At 39.3% G+C, this 24,073-nt stretch overlaps 1 protein-coding gene across 1 annotated transcript; it reads right to left on the reverse strand.

Moving 5' to 3' along the window:
* Positions 1–7,488: 7,488 nt before the first annotated feature.
* LOC309846295 (spermatogenesis-associated protein 31D3-like) lies at positions 7,489–11,701 on the reverse strand (the record flags this gene model as incomplete). The annotated part of the gene is made up of 4 exons (XM_082695177.1): positions 10,516–11,701; positions 9,552–9,597; positions 8,941–9,001; positions 7,489–8,671 (listed from the first exon to the last, which is right to left on the reverse strand). The coding sequence occupies exons 1-4, from the start codon at positions 10,705–10,707 to the stop codon at positions 7,489–7,491; spliced, it is 1,482 nt and encodes a 493-aa protein (XP_082551303.1). The 5' UTR covers positions 10,708–11,701.
* Between the last annotated feature and the right edge of the window lie 12,372 nt (positions 11,702–24,073).

The raw sequence follows: 24,073 nt of genomic DNA on the forward strand, positions 1-24,073 counted from the left end.
GTCATTTGTAATTCTTTCATATATTTCATTCCTTATTTGTATTGAATATTTTGTTTATCATTTATTATTTGGTCTTATTAGCTCTGTGTTTTTTTGTGGTAAATTTATGGTTCATCATATGTATCTTTAACATATAATAGTCTATCTTAAATAATATGCCACTTCATATAGTGTCTGTCTTTTTTTTATTGTTTCTCTTTTACTTGTTTTATTCTGTTGACTATATTTGTTTAAATGTATGTCTCTCTATATTTGCCAGAAATACTTGGATACAAGTGGGTAGAAATCTAACCCAAAGTAGCTTAAATTAAAAAAAATTAATACTGATATGAATATTTGCTAATTCCTGAACCAAAAATGTGGTCATAGGGATAGAGGTATTGATGGGCCAGACAAGGTTGTGGACCCACCTCTATGATCAGAATGGCATTGGGTTGATTGCTCCATGAGATAACACGAAGTGAGAATATAGTATTTGAAAGATCAAGTGAATGGATGGAAAGGTATGCTTGACAGAAGAGAAGCACTAGACTTATCATTTTTCAATATATTCCCAAAATAGAATGCAAGCTACTTTAGGTCAGTTTTATTTTAAATTATTTCTTTTAATTATTTTTAAAAATGTAAGTAATGTGTGATTAAATTATCTAAATTAAAAAATTGAAACAGTATTTAAAGAAAATAAAAAAAAATTAAAACAGTATCCATAAGCTTAAAGACTCCTACAGATCACCCATTCCTAGGAGGTAAGCACTATCACTGTCATCAGGCTGGTATACATTCTGTGCTATGCATAGACCTAAAATATGAATAGTTGTTTATTTCACTTAAAAAGGTGTCATATTATGGACATTGCTCAGGAGCATTTTTTTTAATTCAACAGATATCTTGTCAATCTACATATAATAGTGCATGTAGATTTACCTCATTCCTTTTAACTGCTGCATAGTATTTCTTTAAATGGATAATCAACGGTTTATTTTTTTGTATTGCTGCACATTTGTTTCCTATTTTTCATTATTATAAACAATGCTCCCATGAACACCTTTGTATATGCTTCCGTGTGAATGTTTTCAAGTTATTCTCTAGAGTATATACCTAGAAATGTAATTTCTGGATCAAACTCTTTAGTTATCAAATTGTATTTGTTTACTTAAAATTTTTAATGGATAAACTTTTGAATAGGAAGTAATGCACATGGTAAAAAAATATTAAAAAGTTTTGTAATGAAAAATAGTCTCTTTTAGTTTGGGAGAGTTCCTCAGCTGATGCTTGATGGCCATAAATTCTTAATATTAGTAACTATTAATTTTATAGCATATCTTTCAGTTTGGATTTGTTTGATGTTCCCATATATTTAGTTTCAGACTTTAAGCCTTTGGTAGGGGTAGCACACAAGTAAGGCTAATTTCTGATTTTGTCCTATCAACATATCAATATTTATCAATATCAATCCTACTACTCATAATGCTCAGTTTAATCACTGATTAAGGTGTTGTGTGCCAGACTTTTATACTTTTTTCTTTGTGATTACTATTTTGTGGTGGGTTCTTTGAAGTTATGTATATGTCTTTTTATTCATCAAACTTTTCATTCTTTATTCATTTCTATTCATATGGGCTCATGGTTTTCTATCTTATTTAGAGGATTATAGTCTGTTATTATCAATATTTATTTTGATGTTCCTATTGTCACAGGATTAGATAGTGGAAACCCCTAAGATTAACTTCTGGGTACTTTTGACATATCTCTATCATTCTTTGAACATTTTTTTATTTTCTTATTTAGCACCATATGTCAAGACCATCTGGTATTTTCCCGGCACCAGTCCTAGAATCAGCCATTTCTCTAAGATATCCTGGTTCTGTTTGCTGGAGTACAGTATTGAGAAGCCAATATATGGGTGCTAAGAGTGCTAAGTGTGTTCATTGTTACTGGAGTATTATTACCCCCATGCCTTCTCGGTGTATACACACACACACACACACATAATATACATCTATATTTATCCTATATCTATATACATTAAAAACTATGAGTTTACACTAATATCTCCACTTCCAGTCAAACCCAAACTTCAGGGTTAATTTTAGTTTTTTCCCTTCCATATCTGTAATCCCCTTCTCCAATAGTGAGAAATCTGTCTGCCATTATTATTATTATTTTAATTACAGGGTAATTGACATTTAACAAGGCTCCTATTATTCTTAAAAGAGGAAACTCTAGTGATATTTGGTAGACCAATATTAGTTTTTCCTGTCTCTGACTTGGGTTGTTCCAAGGGCAGTAATCATGCAACATGAAAGCATATATGATTGAGTTTTATTTGATAGTTTAATCTACATATATCCTTTTGAAAAATGTCAAATGCAGTTAAAACTCTAATTTCATATTTGTAGGTATTTATACTACTGTGTTATCATTGTCAGGAGAAGCAAAATCTTAATTTGACATCTCAGGAGGTAATCATAGTTACACTTCAAATGAGGGAAATGAATTATTTGATATGAAACTGTCTTTTTTTTTTTTAAGATTTCATTTATTTATGTGACAGAGAGAGAGAGATCACAAGCAGAGAGGTAGGCAGAGAGAGAGGGAGAGGCAGACTCCCCGAGGAGCAGAGATCCCCATGCGGGGCTTAATCCCAGGACCCTGAGATCATGACCTGAGCTGAAGGCAGAGGCTTAACCCATTGAGCCACCCAGGTGCCCCAGAAACTATTTATTTGACAGACTGAGATCACAAGTAGGCAGTAAGGCAGGCAGAGAGAGAGAGAGGGAGGAAGCAGACTCCATGTAGAGCAGAAAGCCCGATTCGGGGCTCAATCCCAAGACCCTGGAATCATGACCTGAGCCGAAGGCAGAGGCTTTAACCCACTGAGCCACCCAGACGCCCCCCTGTTTATATCTTTAAATACGATGCATTGTGCTGATCAGACGCCCCCCTGTTTATATCTTTAAATACGATGCATTGTGCTGATCAGGCTAGACTTCTCTGCACTCCAGTGTTGAGTATTGAAAGGTTACTTCTATATTTACATTAGATATCAAAAAGGAAGCTTAAACTTAACATATACAAAATAAAACCCTTGTTTTTGTTACATAACATCTGGTATATATATTTTTTTTCTTTTGAGATTTTTGTTATTTGTCAGAGAGAGGGATAGAGCATATCAGGGGGAATGGCAGACAGAGGTTTGATCAACTGCCACACTGTTTTCCAAAATAGCTGTACCATTTTTCATTCCCACCAACATTTGTATTCTTTTTGATTTTAACCATCATTGTAGGTGTGAAGTTTTAGTAAATATTGATTTTGATTTGCATTTTCCTGATGGTTAATGATATTGAGCAGTTTTCATCTAATTTTTTATTTTTAATGGCATTTTGGGAAAGAGGGGAGTATTTTATCTACTCCATTATAGGGGAAACACAGTAGTTTATTTGAAAAGTAACATGACAAATTTTTCTTCTAAATATTTGAAAACACACAATGTCAAGCCTTCAAAAACATAGACGGTGTTCTTCTATGCTTTTGGAATATTACAGTTACCGAGTGATTAAGGGACAGTGAAATTCTGCCCTGAATTAAGATTACTTCTTCTGTGTGTTTGAGGAATTCACCCAAATTGCTCCTCAGGGTTGACTTTAAGGCAGAGCAAAATTAATTGCCAAAGCCTCAAAGCCCAGTGCCTTTTCATCACAAATGCTGCATACATCTGTTTTGAATAAGTGTGTAGCACAGGTGATAAATACCAAAGAAACGTGAGAGCTTCGACGTGGATACATAGCATATGTCTCAGAGATGGATGGCAAGGTGTTTTAAAGGGGATTTTGCACTTTAATCACAGTGTATCACACCCACCCAATGATAACAGAACAAGTTTGGTAATGGATATGTGGGAAGTTATATTGTTCTATGTGCTCTTGTACATGTTTAAACATTTCTCTAGTAAAAATCATTTTCAAAGAGATGTTGAGTGCCTCATAAGGACAGGGAGGAGTCAGAAGGAGACCTGACAAGGGTAGATTAGTCCATCAAGACAAGAACTTAGCTCTATCTCAATAAAGACATTTCAGAAAATATATTTCCTTTGAGACTGGGAAGGAAACCTCTTTCCATATAACAGGAAGGAAGAGGAAAAGAAGAATGGGGATATTTTTTTGGAAGGATTTCATTTTGTTTTGTTTTGTGAGAAGCTCTATCACTGCTTTCTTGTTCCTCTGTGAGCTGTGTTGGATGTGCTGGATGTGCTGGATGCGAAGATGGCCTAAGTTTGAAGAAAGTAAAGGAAATTTGAAATAGATCTGAGGGCCACCTGGGTGTCTCGGTCAGTTTAGAATCTGCCTTCGGTTCAGGTGATGGCCATGGTGTCCTGGGATTGAGTCCTGCTCCTTGCTTGGCAGAAAACTGCTTCTCCCTCTACTTCTGCCAGTACCCCTGATTGTGCTTCTGCTCTCTCTCTCAAATGAAATTAAAAATAAGGTAAAATAAATTAGGTCTGAGAAACTGGGGAAAGAATGTACTAAGGAAATATTGACCTAACTCCATTTATTTTGCTCACATTAGTAGGTCTTAGATAAGTATTTGTGGAATGAATAATAATTTCCGGGTAGTGCTGGGGCTGAATTTCATGTGGCACCAGTAGACTCAGTTTTGACATGGGAGATTTAATCCAACAGTGATCAGTTACATATAGAAAGGCATTTCTTAAAAAAAAAAAAAAAAAAGGCAGAGAGACAAGATTTTGCCAGACAGTAAGGAGGGCAGGAGTTTAGATGGGGTCCACTTGTACTGGAGCCTGTTTTGTTTTGTTTTTAATTGAAGAATGGCTGATGCGGTATCACATTAGTGTCAGGTATGCAACTCTATGCTGTGCTGTGCTCACCACAACTGCAGCTACCACATGTCACCAGATAACACTATTACAGTACCATCAACTCTATTTCCTATGCTGGACTGGTGGCAATCAGTGAGGAAAGGAATAACAAGGCCTTGCTGGATAGGCAAGAAGAGGAAGGTGAATGATGTGAGTAGAAAAATTAAGAGACATATAAGCTGGAAGGACAGGGCCATGAGGCAAGAGAACAGAATGTCAGACTATAGTATTCTGATGCCAGAAGTATTCCCAGTAATAAGCTCTACAGGGTGGTGGGAAGAACACTGGATTGACCATAATGGACTATAAAATGAGATTATGTAGGAACCACAAGGATGGGTTATTGGCTGGTCTGTCCGCATAGATATAAGATCAGCGTGTACCCCCTCACCACCTCTTCAGGTTCCCTGCCTGGGGCCCCATCCCACCTATTGTCCCCCTCAGGGCCTCCACCACATCAAATCTGCATTCTATCTGTGACCCCCAACATTCAGATAGTGTAGGGTCAATGATAACTTGAATGGGAAGCTATAAGAGTGGTAGTGAGAGAGGTCATGGACATCTGGTTTTTTGTTTTAGCACTGAGCATCCTGAGACTGTCCAGAAGACTACCTCAGGTGTTCTCTAGCACACTCACCCCATTTTGAGTCCCAGTCTGAGGTGGAGTTGCCTTCCGTCCAGAGCCCTGTTTTAAGTGTGGGAATATGTGCCATCATGCCCTCCCCCCAAAGTAAAGCATTCCATGGAGTTCCATGATAAGCCCCCAAACATCTGTATCCTGGTACACAGTCTAGAACTCACCTCTGGTTCATAAGTTGCACGTGTTCTGGGGAAGAGCTACCATGGCTCCACTAAGGCCGTGAATATTGAAGGTGGCAAACCGCCATCCTAGCCATAGTAAAGGCCGTATCTTATATATTGTCATCGAGTGTGGATGGAAGGCAGGCACCAAGATCACCTTCCCCCAAAGGGGATGCCATGCCTGACAGCCTGCAGGTATTGCTTGCATACTCAAGGAACAGAGCCATGCCTTTTTGGTATAAGGCATCGGTAGGCTGCCAGATTCCAGTCTGCCACAAAGTGGTGGTGCCTGGATCAGACTGAGGAAGGAGAGGAGTGGGACAGGTCCTGAGAAGGGGATGAGTAGAAATAAACTTTTGTTCTACCAGCAAGGTTTCTCTTTCACTTTTTCATTTCTTCAAAGGTGTCTTATCCTGGAAGGTGGCAGCTGCCTTGTCAACATTCATATGAATAACAGCTAAGTGATGCTCTTATTCTGCAAAAAACATCCTCAGTCCAGCAGCCTGAAGAAACACCCCCAACCAGCCCAAGAACAACACCCCATCCCCCAAAAACACTCCCATTCAGAGTTCATCCACCTGTGGGATCCTCTGATCACTGACTTCTAAGTCATGATTAAGCTAACACAACAGTGTCTTAATCAATATTTTCTGAAAACTATACCTGTATTTGATCCTCCTCCGATATAGAAGACTTACTGTAAAGGGTGTAAAACATTCAGTGAGGGGAGAGGTGTGAGCTACTGTATATTTTCAGGAAGGCTAAGTCATGGGACAGGAGAGAGAGCCCATCAGAGGGAGAATGGGCTTTGGGGGCTTTCGGGGGCACATGATACATATTTCCCAAGAGGTCCAGGAGATTGGTAACCTTTTAGAAGATGAAGGAAGCAATCAATAATGGCTGAACTGATTTGCCCAAAACCATTGCTCCCAAAACAGTACACAGAACAGACAACATGTTACTAGAGAAATATTTACTCTGTGGGCACACCACCAGGTTATGGCTTCTTCCCCTTTATGCCTGGTTACTGTCCTCTTCCAGCATCGGCCTTTGCACTTTTGACCTTTGGCTCCCATGTGAGCACACCTTGCCTTATAGGCAGCCTTGGAGGCCATCTGAGCGCACCTTGCCTTTTAGGCGGCCTTGGGGGCCATCTGTTGCCTATGGAGTCACGTTTGACAGATGTAGGAGTCTGATGGGTTATATTAGAGGCTAATGGCCTCAAAATTCTTTGTTCCTCCTTGCCCGCAGTTGAGGTGGCAGGGAAAGGATGATTGGGGATGGGGGCTGAATTGGCTGTTCCTGCTTTGTGTCCACAGAGAGATGTCAAGCTTCCATTAAACTCTTTTGATTTAAAGCACTGTATGGATTCAAGGACCCTAGGGGGAAGGCCCCAAGTCACCCTCTTATTAAGCCTTTTAATATGGTCTTCCAGCATCTGTGCTGCCGTAGGTGTAACAAGGGGAAGCTCCTGGAAGTATTCAGGGAGTCTTCCTCAACCTGTGATGGTGGCAAACTTCCCTCTTTTATTTCATTCTGGTATTTCTTAGAAACAAGTGATGTCTGCTCCATGGAATGCCATTAATTATGCACAGTCTTCACAAGTTTATCAAGTTGTCTCTGTCCTGTAGTCTCTACAGACACCATGGAATTTTTCACAGATTGGCTATGTTCTTGGTCAGAACCATATCCCATATCATTTGCTGGGTTGTGTCCCTGATCCTTTTCCAGGTCATCTTTGCAGGAAATGTCCTCTAGCAGAATTTCTGGGAGCTCCACATACACGCTTTTTGACCTACTCCTTCTGATCAGACTCTTATTAGAGATCCCCGAGCGTCCACCATGGCGCTGAGACTCAGTTGCTGTGGAAGAGTCAGTGCTAGAGGCTCATAGATCCTGCGGGTTAGGCCCCTCTGGTGTAGGATGAGCCTCTTTTGAAGATGAGACTCTAGTTTTCTCCGAAGCTCTTCATTCAGAGGAAACTTCCCAGGAGTGACAGAGATTACAACTTGGGCCTTGGTGGCCTTGTGGCTGAAACAAGGGTTAGACGCAGAACAGTAGTCCTCCTGGGATCTTTGGACTATAGTGGGTAAACCCCACACACGTTTCTGTACCTTCTGCAACACGTTCCATTCCAGTTGTTGGATTTCTTTTGATGTGAGATGGTTGGATACATTGTGAGGTCTGTGAAAACACACTCCACAGATGCTGATTAGGCTAGAGGACCAGATGGGCCTGGGGCTGGACATGAGGGATGGGTAGGGGCTGGGTTTGAGGCAGGAGTTGAGGCAGGTTCTCAGGCATGGATGGAGGAAGTAGATGGGGAACTCCTGGGGATTCCTGCTCTGGGGAGGCATTCGAGATGTTATCTGAGGCATCCGCAGCAGGGAAGGACTCATTATGCAGAGTTTGGAAACCTCAAACTGGATGGGGGTTTGCTGTAAATGGCCCTCCTCCAAGGTGGTAGGATATGGACACTGTTCCCACAACTGCGGAAAGGGGCTGACATCTTGGGAAAGGGTATTTAGGGACACTGTCTCTGTTTGGACGCTACGGTCCACTGAATGAGCATGATGGGGTGGGACAGGAGGTGGAAAGGCAGGGGGCTGGGCTGGGAAATGGTCCATTGGGAATTTGGAATCCAAGGAAGGAAAGGGCTCTGGTGGCACAGAATCACCCGGTGGTGAGGGTGGAAAGAAATCAGCCACAGGGATCACTGGGTTAGGTGAGAAGATGGAGGCAGGTGGTGGGGAAGACTCAGGCAGCGAAGCTGGTATTAGCTCTCCTGGAGGGACTGCTGAGAAGTCAGTGGAGAGAGTGAATGATGAAGTCGTCACAGGAGCTGTGGAAGCCAAGGAAGTAGAATCTTCCAGTGCCTGCAGGAACAGCAGCCGTTTGATCTCAGCAAATGTGCTGTTACTTATCTCACAGGAGGGGTCTGGACATAACAGTTGACGAAAGTGGATGGTATCATGATGCCGGCCGAGGGGGCTGCAGGAGACAGGAGGTAAAAAACTGCAGCCAGGACCAGAACAAGGGGAGGCGGCCATGCAGACCTGACAAGGGAGGGGCCACCTGAATCCTGCTATCCCTTCACAATGCCCCACTTTAATGAACTGACAGTGTACTCAGTACCATTCACCCCAATATCTGTTCCTATGGCTACCCCCACCCCATGGCTCTGACAGACTGCAGTGAATCCTGCAATTGCATAAAACCTGCTCTAAGAGGCAATAGGATCAAGGGGGAAAACTGGTCACCTTCTTAAAATAGAGATCAGCTTCCGGGTCTCCTCCACTTCCCGTTGGTACCATCTGCCATCTGGGGAAACAGGAGACTGAGTTATATAGTGAAAGTAGAAACATAGGTATTAATCCAGGAGTCCCCTTATAGGACAGCCTTGGGATGTTGGACTCTGAAAGCCCCAACAATCAATAGATGAGGGCAAATGGCCAGTGATGTGAAGCTGGTTAGTAATCTAGCTTCCTGTATAAAGTACTTTCATGTAAATTATCCATGTGATGATCAGACCACCTCTGTGAAGCAGAGAGGTCAGGGAAGACTCCTGAAGGTCCATGATGTCAGAGAGCTTTCACAAAGTCAGGAGACAGAAGTTCTGACTCTTGTCATCTCACACGGCCACCTAGTGGGAAGCACTCGTTGTCCAGATCCATCACTGCTTCATGCTCAATAATGGTCAGAGCAGGGATCTGAGAAGGGTTTTGCACTCTGGCTACATTTCCATGAGCCTCTCCTCTGAGGGAATGTATCTAGCAGCTCGCATCCTCAGAGTTCATGGACCGGGCCCTCATGGAGAGGGCAGCAAGCATCAGCCTTGGAGAGAGCTCAGGTGGAATAGGCAGAACCTTACCTTCCAGTGTCTCTCCTTTCCTCCTCCTCTTGGCTCTGCCCTGATGCTAGAAGAAAAATGAAAATGAGGGGGGTTGGGAACCATGTCTTACTCTTCTCTCAGAAATGGAAACATCGTTTATGCAAGAATTCTAGGACTTTAGTAGAACTTTGTGTTCCTTGCTTTTTTCAGTTTTAAAGGTGATAAAATGTTGTCAATATTTACTCTTTGGAAAATCCAGGGGACGACTTTGTCTAGGAGGTCCACAATCCGAAGTCCTTTGTTCATTGAGGACATAGAAAAGGAAGCCCAACAGTCACACCTGTGCTGCCTCAGGTAGGACCCTGTAAACTAGGTCATAGCTCCGACCTCACTGTCTTCTCAGAGGTTTAGCAGTGTTCTGATCATCTCAGCATGAAGGAAGGCTTGATCAAGTGATGCTGGACTTGGGAATGTGACTTGATATGGTCGAGTGCTGGGAAACTTTGTTCTCTTACACAGACCCCATCCTCTCAAAATAACCCAATCCAGGACTACAGAATCCCTGAGTTTGGGATTTTATCCAAGAACCACCACCATACCCAGATAGACTGTAGTTTCAAGTAGAAACCTTAGTTCTTTCTTAACACTTACCCCTGCCAGGCCTCTTTTCCTAGAGGAGTGAATGTCTGTTCTCTTAAGACTTCCCATTTTAGGTGCTTCTCCCACTCTACCAAACTCCTTTTAAAACCTGGGATTAGGGCTCCTGGATGGCTCAGTTGGTTAAGTGTCTGCCTTGGGGTCAGGTCAGGGTTCCAGGGTCTTGGGATCTAGCTCCACATTGCACTCCCTGTTTCTCTCTCCCTCTGCCCCTCTACCCCACTTCTGCTTTCTTCCTTTGTCTTAAATAAAGTCTAAAAAAAAAAAAAAGGAATAAGATTTGGGATTAGAAATGGAAACCGTAATAATCTATGTTGAGTTCCTCCCCTCCCCAAGGTTTTCTTACCTTTTGGGTAATTTTGCTTTTCCAATTTGGAAATGGAATCCCCACCAGGTAGCACAGGAACAGAAGGAGCAATCCCAAACCGCACAGGAAGGTGAAGTTGGGATCAATCTCCAAGCATGTTGAGCCAGAGCTCAGACATGGTTTAGTATCGCTATTCAGAAATGAGAGAACATTCCAGTGTTGGAACTTCATCGTCTGAATCACAAGACACCCTATATTGTGCACACGCTGAATATATATCGTCCCCAGGCTTACATCACAGAGCACGGTCACAAAGAGTTTCTGAGGGTGAGGGAGGGGAGAGTTGAACAAGGTGTGTCCAGAGCCCCTCCCCACCTACTAGCTCAGAAGACCCCTCCATCCTCCTGGTCCTTCAGGTCTGCCATCCTATTTTCCTACTCCTTTTCATCACTTATGAAAATTATGAAATTTTCTGTCATTCCATGTATAATTCATATATTACCTGGGTCCCGCTTCACTGTTTGAGAAATTGGCTTTCGTCTTACCAGGTCTGTGCCTTGAAAGTCTGCAAGGCTACCTGGAGTTTTTGCTTGTACCCTGACATTTACACTCAGGATCACATAGGTCCTCAGATCCAGCTTTCATATACAGTGTGTTTGCCTGGGACACCTGGGTGGCTCAGTCGGCTAAGTAATCACCCTCAGCTCAGGCCATGATCTGAGGGTTCTGGGATCAAGCTCCGCATCTGGCTCCTTGCTCCATGTGGAGCCTGATTCCCCCACTCCCTCTGCCTGCAGCTCCCCTGATTGTGTGCTCTCTGTCAAATAAATAAAACCTTTAAAAGAAAATGTGTTTGGCTTCCATGAACGCAGATAGAGACCTTAACGTTCTTTCACACTCACTCAGTTCCGTACATGTTGCACAGCACATTTCAGTTTTTGTTTCATTCGGCCTTTAGTATCTTCCGTCAGAGAGGCTGACTCAATTAAACTCAATAATGCATTATTCAATAATCCCCAAACCAAAGTCAGTGTAAAATGACTGTAAATAATTAAACCTTCAAATGGTCTTGGGGGTAACTGTGCAGCACTCGTATTCCTAAAGTTAGTGAAGCTAAACTGCATAAAAGGTTTGGGGACAAGCTAACACACACACACACATACACACACACACACCCTTTGACAAAACAATCCATTTTCTTATTTATAAACTTAGGTTATTACTTATCTACTATATTACTACTTAGGATTAGTAAGAAGATTAGAGAAAATGCTTATAAAATGCCAAGCACAATCTCTGGCAACTAAGAGACAGTATCAGAGAAAGATCTGTTATTGTTGCCACTGCTGTGGCTCCAAATTAAAGGTCCCAGCTCAGATTTGGGAAGTAAGATAATCAAATATATGATCACTACTTAGGAAAAGCAGAACTAAGGAAAATCATTTTCCAGGGTTCTAGAGTGAGGGAGAAGTGCATAAAGAATAGAGATTTGAGTTGGGAAACAAAAGTGCTGATTTCATGCTTCCTTCCCACCACTTTCTGTATTAAGCAACCATGGTCAAGTCACTAAACTGGCCTCAACTATTACAAATGTAAATTGGGGTAATAGTCCTTATTTTTCTATGTTCTTGGATTCCTCATGTGATATGTTAATAAAATATTATACAAAAAGAGTGGCACTAGTAGCTGTGACTATTTTTTTGTTGTTGTATACTTATAAAGAAATATCACACAATTAAGGCAAGATATTTAAACTTCAAGTGCTTACATAATTTTTGTGTCAAGAGAGAAAAGTTGTTCACATTTCTCCACAAACAGAAGAGGCATCTCACCACATTTTTAAAAAGCATAAAATGTTAATGATATGTCTAATAATGTGTTATGTCAAGGTTTAGAATTCATGACTAAGAAGATAAGACAGATGTCTATAAATGTACATATTTAGCAATAATAATAGCAGAATTAACAAATGCCAATACTGTCAATGAGAATACTGACACTAGCACAATATGATAGAAGGTTATGAACACCATCTTCCAAATACCCAAGCTGCAAGTTCCATGGGAACAGATTTCCCAGGTCACATAAGATATATTGAGTTTTATTATTTTAAGGATAATATGATTTAACAATCATTTTTAGCCTGAGTCAGTCAGCACAATTTCTAAGCTGTGACCAAAGAATAATGTAGGTCCCCTGACAACCTTCCTCATTAATAATAACCATCTTCCCTCTTCCAGCTGAAAATGTCAAAGGACTCGACTGATAAAATTTTCCATACAGTCTGAGCATCACAGTACTTCAGTGAATATTGCTTCAAAAGAAGACTCCTACCCAGGAAGTCTTCAAGCCACCTTTGACTCCTCTGCCCTTCAAGCCCTCACATTCAATGTTATTACATTTCCTGGATATTTCCTTAAGATATCTCTTAAATTTGTTCCTTTACTTCCATTTTCACTGCCACAATTATAGTCCACAGCATGACCTTTTATCAACACTCTCAACTCCAGTTTTTTTCTTCCTTCAATCCAGCCTATAAATCCCTGCCCATTTAGCTCCCTAAAACACTGCTTACATCCTGCCACATGCTTTCTCAGGAGCCTATACTCAAGTCCATCCTTTGATCCCAGGGAGGAGCTTTCAAAAAGCACTGATGCCCAAATCCTACCTAAAGAGGTTCTGATTTAATTTATCTGGGATGGAGCCCAAATATTAATTTTTCTTTAAAGGTTCCTTGGGTGTTTCTAGGGTGTTTCTAATGTGCAGCCAGGTTTGGGAACCACTTCAATGCATCTCTATTGCCTATTAAGTCAAACTAAGACTCCCAGAGCAGATGCTGCAGGTGCTCTCCTGAGATTCCCTCCCATTCCTTTGACCTTTCTATGCACCATCCCATGGCTTCGGTGTGATTTGTTCCTAATGCCCATCAATACATGCTACTCTTCTGATGACTGCCCTTGTGTGACTAGTGCTATTGCATCCTTGTTCCTGCAGAGAAAACAGAAGGGGCCTGGGGATTTATATCCCTGGGGCAGCTCTAAGTCAATGCCTAAGAAATGTAGGAGTACGACTGCCTAGCTCCCTTGGCTGGATCTGGGCATATTCTGTAGTGTAATTTACACTTCAGAGCTCCCTAGCAGACCAGTCTAAGACAAACACTTTACATAAATAAACACACACACACACACACACACACACACACACACACACAAACACGCACTGTGTGTGTGTTTAGATTTTTCCCCTTGCTTTTTTCCCCTTCCCTTTACTCCCTTTCTTGTTTCATCAGGTAGCACCTTCCTTAAGATATCACTTGGATACAAAACCTCATCACAAGGTCTGCTTATGAAGAAGCCAACCTGTCTGACATCTTGCTAAAAACAATTCATAACTTGGTCCCACCATGTTTTCTGCAATTATCCATCATGTACTAGATGTGCTAGTTTTCTCATCAATTATACTTACTCCTTAAGCTATTTCCCAAGTGACCTCTGCGACTATCATAACTTCCTAACTTCCAAAAACAAACTCTATCACTCCCATACCATGCATAGCCCAAAGCCCTATCCATGAAAAGTGCTCAATAAATATGGTTTGAACTGGTGCTGCCTCCTCCATGAAACTTGTTTCAACAATTCTAGCACATATAACCCTAGATGTATTCTCCAAATTCTATATTTAATGTCATCCACATTCATTTGTTGAGTTATTCAACAAATATTTATGTGATTACTATGTCCCAAGACCTGTGCTCACCATGGGGAATGAAACAGTAAGTATGGAGGCACGTGGGTGGCTCAGTGGGTTTAAGCTTCTGCCTAAGCTTGGGTCATGATCTCAGGGTCCTGGAATCAAGCCCCCCATCGGGTGTCTGCTCAGCAGGGAGCCTCCTTCCACCCCCATCCCCCAAGCCTGCCTCTCTGCCTATTTTTGATCTTGGTCTAATTAATTAATTAATTAATTTAAAGAAAAAAAAGACACAGTAAGTATGGATTTTCTTTTGCTCCCATGGAGTTTAGAATCAAGTTAAGGATACATATATTAAGCAAATAATCACACTAATAAATGTTGATTTATAGCCATGAACATCTAAGGTGAGATAAATGGTGCTGTGAGAAAACACAAAAAGTAATAAATGTCCTCAACTAGGACTTCTCTGAGTAAATAATGAAGAAGTGATGACCTAAAATTATTGTCCTTCTCTATTTTAGAGATTCTTGGTCCCACCCCCTGAAATTGCATACAAATTTTGTGTGACTATGTATTATTCTTTTAATAGATTTTTAAGAGGTCCATAACCACAAATGTTGCACAATGGCAATCCTATAGAAAACATGCCACATTTATCAACTGCCTTCTACGTGTACCCTATCTGGAGATCACTATTCATAGAAATGTTAATATTTTCTTTTGTACTTGATATTATTTAGTAAAATATTAGACATATGCTCATCACTTAACAAATATTGTTATCCTCCCCCTGCTCTTAGCCTGAGTGTTTGCACAGAACTCAGATTCTCAAAAAACAAATAAGCAAAATGTCTTTATTTTCTTTATTAAATTAAGGGCCCATTTTGAGCAGTTGTGGGCAGGGTGCAATTGATTATCTTGGTTTTGTTTGGGTACCAGGAAAACAAGAGCAACAAAACAGGATTTGCGTGTTAAAACCTTCCGGGATGCCTGGGTGGCTCAGTCGGTTAAGCGGCTGCCTTCGGCTCAGGTCCTGGGATCCGGTCCCACATCTGGCTTCTTGCTCCACAGGGAGCCTGCTTCTCCCTTGGCCTCTACCTGCCACTCTGCCTGCCTGTACTCTCTCTATCTCCCTGACAAATAAATAAATAAAATCTTAAAAAAAAAAAAAAAACCTGCTTGTACCAGGCTAGTGCCAAACAACTGTCTCTACATAGGCTTCAGTGTTTGCTACTTCAGGGATTTAACACATTCAACCTGGGAACTCCCTGCTGTTTTTCCCATCCTCAAACCTTAGCTACCCTAAATGTATGTTTGTTACCTAAAAGGTAAAAGCAAAAATCATTCATTTCATGCAGAAAAAAAAAAAGGGAAGCTGATTTCTTAATCAAGTATACTGATCAAATTCAAAGAAAAATAGAATGAAAATTAAAATTTAATTTCAAATGCCACTGGAAAAATATCTTTGACTACATACACATTGAAAATAATGTTATAGCATTAAGGAGGGCACATGATCTGATGAGCACTGGGTATTATACACAACTAAGGAATCATTGAACACATCAAAAACTAATGGTGTACTATATGTTGGCTAATTGAATTTAATAATAATAAAAAAGGAATAAGGGCATTTGGGTGGCTCAGTCGTTAGGCATCTGCCTTCAGCTCAGGTCATGATCCCAGGGTCCTGTAACTGAGCCCCACATCGTGCTCCCTTCGTGGCAGGAAGCCTGCTTCTCCCTCTCCCACTCCCCCTGCATGTGTTCTCACTCCCACTGTCTCTCTCTCTCTGTCAAATAAATAAATAATCTTAAAAAAAAGAAATATTATGTATGTACAGACAAAAAGTTAATATACAATTATATAATAGAAACAACAAATACTTTTCATTTGTATACTTCAAAATGCATTTAAACATGTTATAGATGGAAAAATGTATATAGGGTGCCTGGGTGGCTCAGTGGGTTAAAGCCTCTACCATAGGCTCAAGTCATGATCCCAGGGTCCTAGGACCATAGGGAGCCTGCTTCCTTTCCTCTCTCTCTACCTGCCTCTCGATCTACTTGTGATCTGTCTGTCATAAATAAGTAAATAAACCTTAAAAAAAAAAGAAAGAAAGAAAAATGTATATATAAACCACAATGCCTAACTTACATCAATAAACGCAATAACATAAAAAAGAAAATAAGGAAAATTATACCATATTCCAATATATTGCTAAGGTGTTGTTAAAAAATGTAAAAATTTCAACAACTTGTACTTGAATTTCAGGTCCAGCAGCCCTGAGATAATGGTGCAAAATGTGCAAAACACAAAAACACAGCAAAATATTAAGGGAATAATTAAACTGAATAATCAAAAGACAAACAGGCATCAAAGTTCTAAAGAGGAAAAAGACTACTTTAATACCACATTCTCATCTCCTGTTTCTCTTAAACTTGAAGCTCAGAGTCTCAAAGATTGGCTATTACTAGAACATCCTGAACAGATGACACCATATGCACACATCAATATTTTAACAGACTGCCGTTCTTGAACGGTCCAGGGACCAAACACCAAATTTTAAAAATTTATTTCCTTCTCCCACAGGTTGACAACCCCTATGCCCCTGCACTCCTGTTCACTTCCATCCTAGGTATGCTGTTAATAAAGGGAGAAGACATCAGATACAAACAATATTGGCACTTAATAACAACTCAGGTATAAAGTCTGATCAAGTAGCTGAAATCCACAGTTCATTCTGAAAGCAAGATTTGATGTATGGTTTCTTATTTATGGGTTTTCCTCTCTTGTTAACATATATAATTAAATGCATGATAAGTAGTTAAATATTAGAAATCAAGTCTCAAAAACTACTTTAAGAAGGAAGGATGAGGTAGCAAATTACTTTCCATCCAGGGAATGATGACGGAGTATGAAAGAGTATAAGGCCATCTAATTTTGTCATCTCTTGCATCTACTTTTTAGGGCCTTTGAGCCTCTATCTGTTTCCTAACATGTCCTCCCAGGACTGTCACATTCCCATGGACAGAGTCAGCAATTCTCCATGTTAATTCTATCCTCTCTTCTGCTGCTTCGATGCAAGTAAAGGAAAAACAATTTTACTACACATAAGGGCAGCTTTAATTTAACTCCCATTTTTAAGTAATTTATTCTTAAACATTAATATTTAAGTTATTAATGACAAATTATCTGCTACAAATTTTATGAGTGATGAAAATGAACCAATAATATATTGATATCCCAAAGTAGACATTCCCTGGCCTCAATTAAAAACTTGCCTATTCTAACCGTGAGGTATTTTGCATAATATCACAGACCTGAAAGAAATACTAAGTAACCATTTAGTCCTGTACTTTGCAACTCCTCTGTCTGGAGCTCTCACATACACTAAAAGACTATTACAGTTTTTCTTTCCTTCCTTGCTGAGAGTTCTAGCTGGGAGGGGGGTGGGGGGGATGAAGGTCGAAAGGAGATAAGCTGATGGATATGATGGAGGAGGTTTCACATTCATATGTGTGTTGGATATATAATGTGATCATGGAGCAGTGCTATGGATGAAACGATATCTAGAGGCTAAGAAATTGGCAGCTTCACTGTGCCCAAAGAAGGTTCATTGGGCTGTCACTGACCAGTAAAGATTCACTAAAAGCAGTGGAATAGGCCCTAAATGTTTTTAGTTCACTTCATTGTCAGCCCAAGTGCACTACTGTTCAAATAAGATACATACTTGGGTTGCTTTCACTATACAAATAATACAACCCAAGAATTTTTCTATAACAATGGATTTTTAATTGGCATATTAAATCCCTTCCCCCCACCACCTCCAAGCCAAGGCACCCCTCCAATGACGTTGATTAATCCTTTTGTAGAATTATGAACTTGGAGAGCTTTTTAAAGGAGAAAGGGATTGAACGCCAGGTGGGATTTAGCCAAAGCTGTCACAGCTCTGGTTGTTACCCCTCACAATCCATCTTGCTGAATCAAAAAGCAAACTGTGAACAAAGAGCTTAGGCAGTTTGTTTGAAGATACACTCCTGTCTTTCTAGGAGGGATTAAGTCATGGCTACAGTTTGTTTGGAAAATTATCCACATGAAAATTATTAAATTCATGTGGCATCTCTTTGAGCCAAAATGTTTTATAACTTTTCATCTCTATATCACAGTGATAGTAATGCTGTAGTTTTTTACTGAAACACAAACCCTCTCCTCAGTCTTTCAGAATATTGCTTAATATTTTGCATTTACCACAAGAATACACAAGATGTTGACTCTTAGACTTTTAAATAATAAGGATCCAGGCTCTTCCTTTAAACAGGAATCACAGCCATACCAGATGTGGAGAGAAGAGGATTATTTTAGCATTTATTCCCAACACTGGGCTTCCTAAAAGCCTCACTGGTGCCCTGCTGAAACAGGAGAAACAGATTAGATAGTTAAGACCTTGGGCAAAAAGGGAAGAATAAAGCCAACCCTGTGATATATTTCAAAAGTAAAGTGTTTTCCCTCAGAATGGGAATTTTCTTCATGGTAAATGGATCCAAATCTTAGAATATGCTATAATCTTAATTATCTAAACAATAAGCCACCTGTGTATCACCAAATACTCCATTTTTGACACTCAAGGTATTTTTGTTATTCAAATAATCCTTGAATTGAGATGGGGGCAGGGAGATTATTCAACAAATACTAAATGGTTGCTATGTATCAGGCACCAGGGCAGGTCTTAGAGAAACAGGATTAATAAACTGCTAGCCCTTTCTTCTTGAGCTCATAGTCCAGTAAAGGAAGCAAACATGTAAACAAACATTATGATAAAAACCACAAAAGAAGGGTAACCATTGTGTTTAATAAGCAGAACTCCACAGAATATGGGGGTGGTGGGGGGAAGCCCTTCATCTTTTCCCCTCACAGCCTCTTTGTAACCAATCTACAGACTCATTTTTCTCTTGCCCTTTGAAGGAAAAGTTGGGCAAAGAAAGGTCCCATGATTTCCTTAAACACTCTTCTGTAGTGCCAAGAATAACCTAACTAGGTAATTAAAATGCCCAGTCCAGGTTATTATTGATTAATAAACACCAACTTCATTTAAAATTCAAAGTTCCCTCTGCCAAATTGGTCGTACATTCAGGCTGGAAGAGTGGAGAACGATATGGCCTTCTTTTTCTCCATTTCCCCACCTTCCACTTTTCTACCCATTCCATACCCAGCTGCACATACAAATTTGCCTCTGCTCTCATCAGGGATGCAGTCAGAGAAGAGAAGACGGAAGCATCTGAAAATGACTTGACTACTACTATTAGAATCTGAACGAAATTGATTCTCTCAGAAGTTGCTTTTATTTATTTATTTATTCCACAAATATTAACCAAACACCAATTACATTCTAGGTACTGTTCGAAACACTGGGGACACCTAGTGAGAAAAACAAAGTCTTTGAGTTTACGGACGTAATAGCCTAGTGGGGGTATAAGCAGACATAGAAATGCTATAAGTTGACAAGTGGTATGGAAGAAAAAATTAAACAGGATTAAGGAAATAGGGAGCATTAAGAGGTAGATGCTATTTTACTTAGGACAGTCAGGAAAGCTGTTTATGATAAGTGAATATCTGAGAAGAAACACAGTAAGGAAAAAAAGAAAGCTGAAGGATTTAAGCTAAGCAAATGTCAGAGTAAAGCGTATTCCAGCCTGAGATACTAATAATTGCAAAGGCCCTGAGGTAAGCAAATGCTATAGTAATGTTATAAGAACAGCAAGATGTAGCATAGTTAGAATAGCAATGAATAGAATAGCATAGCTAGAACAGAATGACACAAGGAAAGAATATTGGGGATGAGGCCACAAATGTAGAGGAAGTTAGAACATATGAAAGGAACTCAGGTCACTGGGCTTTTTTCTGCATCAAAAAGAGAAGCTTTTGGAAGTTTTGAGCAGAGATGTAAAATGATACATGTTTTGTAAAAATCATCCTGGCTTCAAGGTAGAGAAGAGAATGTAAAGTAAGCATCGAAGTAGGGAGACAACTGGGAGGCTACTATAAGAATTCAGAGCAGAGATGATGATGGCTTAAACCATTATGATAGAGGAGAAGGAAATAGAATTGGGCAGATTCTGGATATACTGTAAAGGATTTAATGATGGGCCAATTATGAGGTATAAAAGTGAGACAGAAATCAAAGCTGACTCTAAATTTTTGACCTGAGGAACCTGAAAAAGGATGTAGCTATTCACTGAGATAAGGAAAAAAAAATGTGAGAAGATAAGGTTTGATTAAGAAGAAACAAAGAGGGACACCTAGCCAGCTCAGTCTGCTAAGCATCTGCCTCTGCTCAGGTCATGATTCCGGGGTCCTAGGATCAAGTCCTGCATTGGGCTCCTTGCTCAATGGGGAGCCTGCTTCTCCCTAAAAGTTAAACATAGGGTGCCTGGGTGGCTCAGTGGGTTAAGCCACTGCCTTTGGCTCAGGTCATGATCTCAGGGTCCTGGGTTCGAGTCCTGTATCCGGCTCTCTGCTCTGCAGGGAGCCTGCTTCCTCCTCTCCCTCTCTCTGCCTGCCTCTCTGCCTACTTGTGATCTCTGTCTGTCAAATAAATAAAATCTTTAAAAAAAATAAAAGTTAAAAACATAGAGTTAACATAAGATCCAGCAGTTCCACTTCTTGGTATATACTCCCCAGAAATGAAAACAAGTCTACACGAAAATGTGTAAACAAATGTTTATAGCTATCTTATTAAAAGATCAAAAGATGAAAACAATTCAAACAACCATCAACTGATAAATGGCTGAATTAAATACACATATTCCTATGATAGAGTATTTTTTGGAATAAAAAAGACCAATCCATTCCACAACAGGGATGAACCTTGAAAACACGTTAAATGAAAGAAGCCAGTCACTAATGGCCACATATGACTCCATTCACATGAAATGTCCAGAATAAGAAAATCTAGAACCAGAAAGTAGTACATCTTAGAGGTGGAGGGAGGAGGGCGGAGGAGAATAATAGCAAAAGGTTGCAGATTTGTTTCTTTTAAGTCATGACAACATTTAAAATTGTAGTGATGTATATACTGAAAATCAAGGAATTATACATGTTAAATAGGTGAATTGTATGGTATGTGAGCTGTATTTCAATAAAGCTGTTAAAACAAGTAAAGTATTTAAAAATAAGTACTTAAGGATGACAAGAAGGGGAGCATAAAGAACAAAAGCTGTCAACACATTTTTGAAAAATGGAAATCTGGTGGAGGAGTGGAAACTGACTCACAGAGCTAACAAAGTGCTGGCAAATCGTTCACAGTGCAAAACCTAGAAGACACGCAACCTGGTGGCACTAGAGAAAGAAAGAGATTAGGGATTCCATGTTAGTAAAGATGTTGAATTATTGTTCTTTGTTGTTTGTTTTATATTGCATATAATTTCTAAAATAATTTTTTTTGAGTGGGGGTGCCCTTTGCCAGTTTTGTAAAACCTTTTTGAAATGTTAGCATGTTTCAAATGTGTAGAGAGGATCCCAGGTTTCTTGCATTGGACAGAACTTGAGACAACTGTTTTAAAGTTAGCATTGCACACACCTGATGGTCTGAAAACATACTGTGTGTGATTTCTATTTTATATTTGTTAAGGTGTGTTTTGTGTCCTTGAATATGGTCCATCTTAGTGAACGTTCCATGTGAGCTTTAGAAGTATGTGTATTCTGCGGTTGGATGAGGTATTCTATAAATGTCAATTAGAGCAAGTTGATTGAGGATGTTGTTTGGGGCAACTATATCTTTACTGGTTTTCTGCCTTCTGAATCTGCCCATTTCTGATAAGGACTGTTGAAATTTCCAAGAATAACAGTGGATTCATCCATTTTTTCTTGCAATTATAGTGGTTTTTGCCTCACAGATTTTGACACTATGTTTTACATGTGTAACTGTTAAAGAGTGTTCTGTATTCTTGGAGATTTGACCCCTTTGTTGTTATGTAATGCTCTTCTTTACCTATGATAATTTTCCTGTTGTGAAGTTTGCTTTGTCCAAAATAATAGAGTTACTTCTATTTTCTTTTCATTAGTGTTAGCATGGTACATTTTTCTCTGTCTCTCTTTTTTTAATCTATCTGTATCTTTATATTTAAAGTGAGTATTTCATAGGTCTTCAATTGGGTCTTGTTTTCTTATGTGCTGTGATAGTCTCCTCTTTTAATTGGTGAATTTAGACCACTTCCATTTAGTGATTTTTAAATATAGTTAGATTAATATCTCTACCTTGTCCGTTCTATTTGTTATTCATTATGCCTATCCTTCCCCTCTTTTTCTGTTTTCTTTTCTGGTTTTAAAAAAAGCATTATATATAATTCTATTTTCTTACTTTGTTAGTCTATCAATTATTCTGTTTAAAAATATTTTAGTGTTTGTTCTAGAGTTCATAATATATATTAACAAGTACTCTAAATTCCCTTTCATGTAATGTTATAACACTTCATAGATAGTGCAGGAGTGTCCAATTCCTCCTGTCCCTTGTACCACTGATGTCATTCATTTCACTTATCCATGTACTATAATCACTGAACACATTATCATTATTGTTATTATTAGGTCAACTGAGAATAAGATGAATGAATGTTTTATTTGACCCTCATTCATTCCTTCTCTTCCTTTACTTTATGTATATCTGAGTTATTTTCCTTCTCACCAAAGAACTACTTTTAACATTTACATAGGGCAGGACTGTTGCTGATGAATTCCCTGTTTTTATTTGTCTAAGTTATTATTTCTGTTTTACTTTTGCAGGATAATATCACTAGATATGAAATTTTGGATTGGTGGTTTTTTCTTTCAACAGTAAACATTCTAATCTCTTACTTTCATGGCTTATGATAATAGGTCATAATTCTTGGTTTTTTCCTCTAAGGTAGGGCTTCTATTTCCCTCTGGATTCCTTTGAAATTTTACCTTTTGTTTTCCTATCACTTGAATATGATATGTCCAGGTATAGACTTTTAAAATATTTCCCTACTTGATGTACTCTGAACTTCCACAATGTATCGCTAACCTTTTATTAATTTTGGAAACTCCTTGGCCATTATTACTTCAAGCATTTTTTTCTGTTCTTTCTTCTTCTGGTATTCTAATTATATATCTGTTGTACATTTTGAAACACAGTTCTTGGATATTCTAGATTTTAGCACTAAGAAAATTCTTTTTCTCTTTGTATTTCAGTTTGGAATGTTTCTACTGACATATATGCAAACTCACATATTCTTTCCTTGCTTGTATGGACCTACCGATGAGTCAATCAAAGTCATTTTTCATTTGCCATACTGCTTTTGTTTTCTAACATTTCCTTTTGATTCTTTCATAGAATTCCCTCTCTTGGCTTCCTCTGTTTTTGTATGTTTTCTACCTTTACCACTAGAGACCTTAACATAATAATCATGGTTATTTTAGATTCCATGTATGACAACTCTGAAATTTGTCACATCTGAATGTGTGCCTGATGCTTGGTTTGTCTGACAAGTTTGCTTTTTCTTGCCTTTAGCATGCCTTGTAAGGTTTCTTTGAAAGCCAAACATGATGTATTGGGTAATCAGAACTGAAATAAAGAGACCTTTAATGTGAAGTCTTATGTTAGTCGGGTTAGGTGTTGGGGTATGTTTAATATTTACTGTAACTATGCATATCAGGGGCTGCAATTTCCTTTAGTGTCCTTGTTTTTGTCTCTCCTAGTGTCTTTAGGTTTCCCTAAATTTCCCTAAATAGAAACTATACCTTGCAGCTCTGTTTAGCTCTGATCCTGTTCCTATACCAGAGCCATTAATACTGTAGCAAGGTGTCAAGGGAGGGGATATGATTAATCATTCATCTTTTAATGGGCTTATGTCCCTGGATTATGATGGTCACTAGTGTTTAAAGGTTT

Source organism: Mustela nivalis, assembly GCF_964662115.1.
Source record: "Mustela nivalis genome assembly, chromosome: 13".
In the NCBI taxonomy this organism is placed as follows: domain Eukaryota; kingdom Metazoa; phylum Chordata; class Mammalia; order Carnivora; family Mustelidae; genus Mustela; species Mustela nivalis.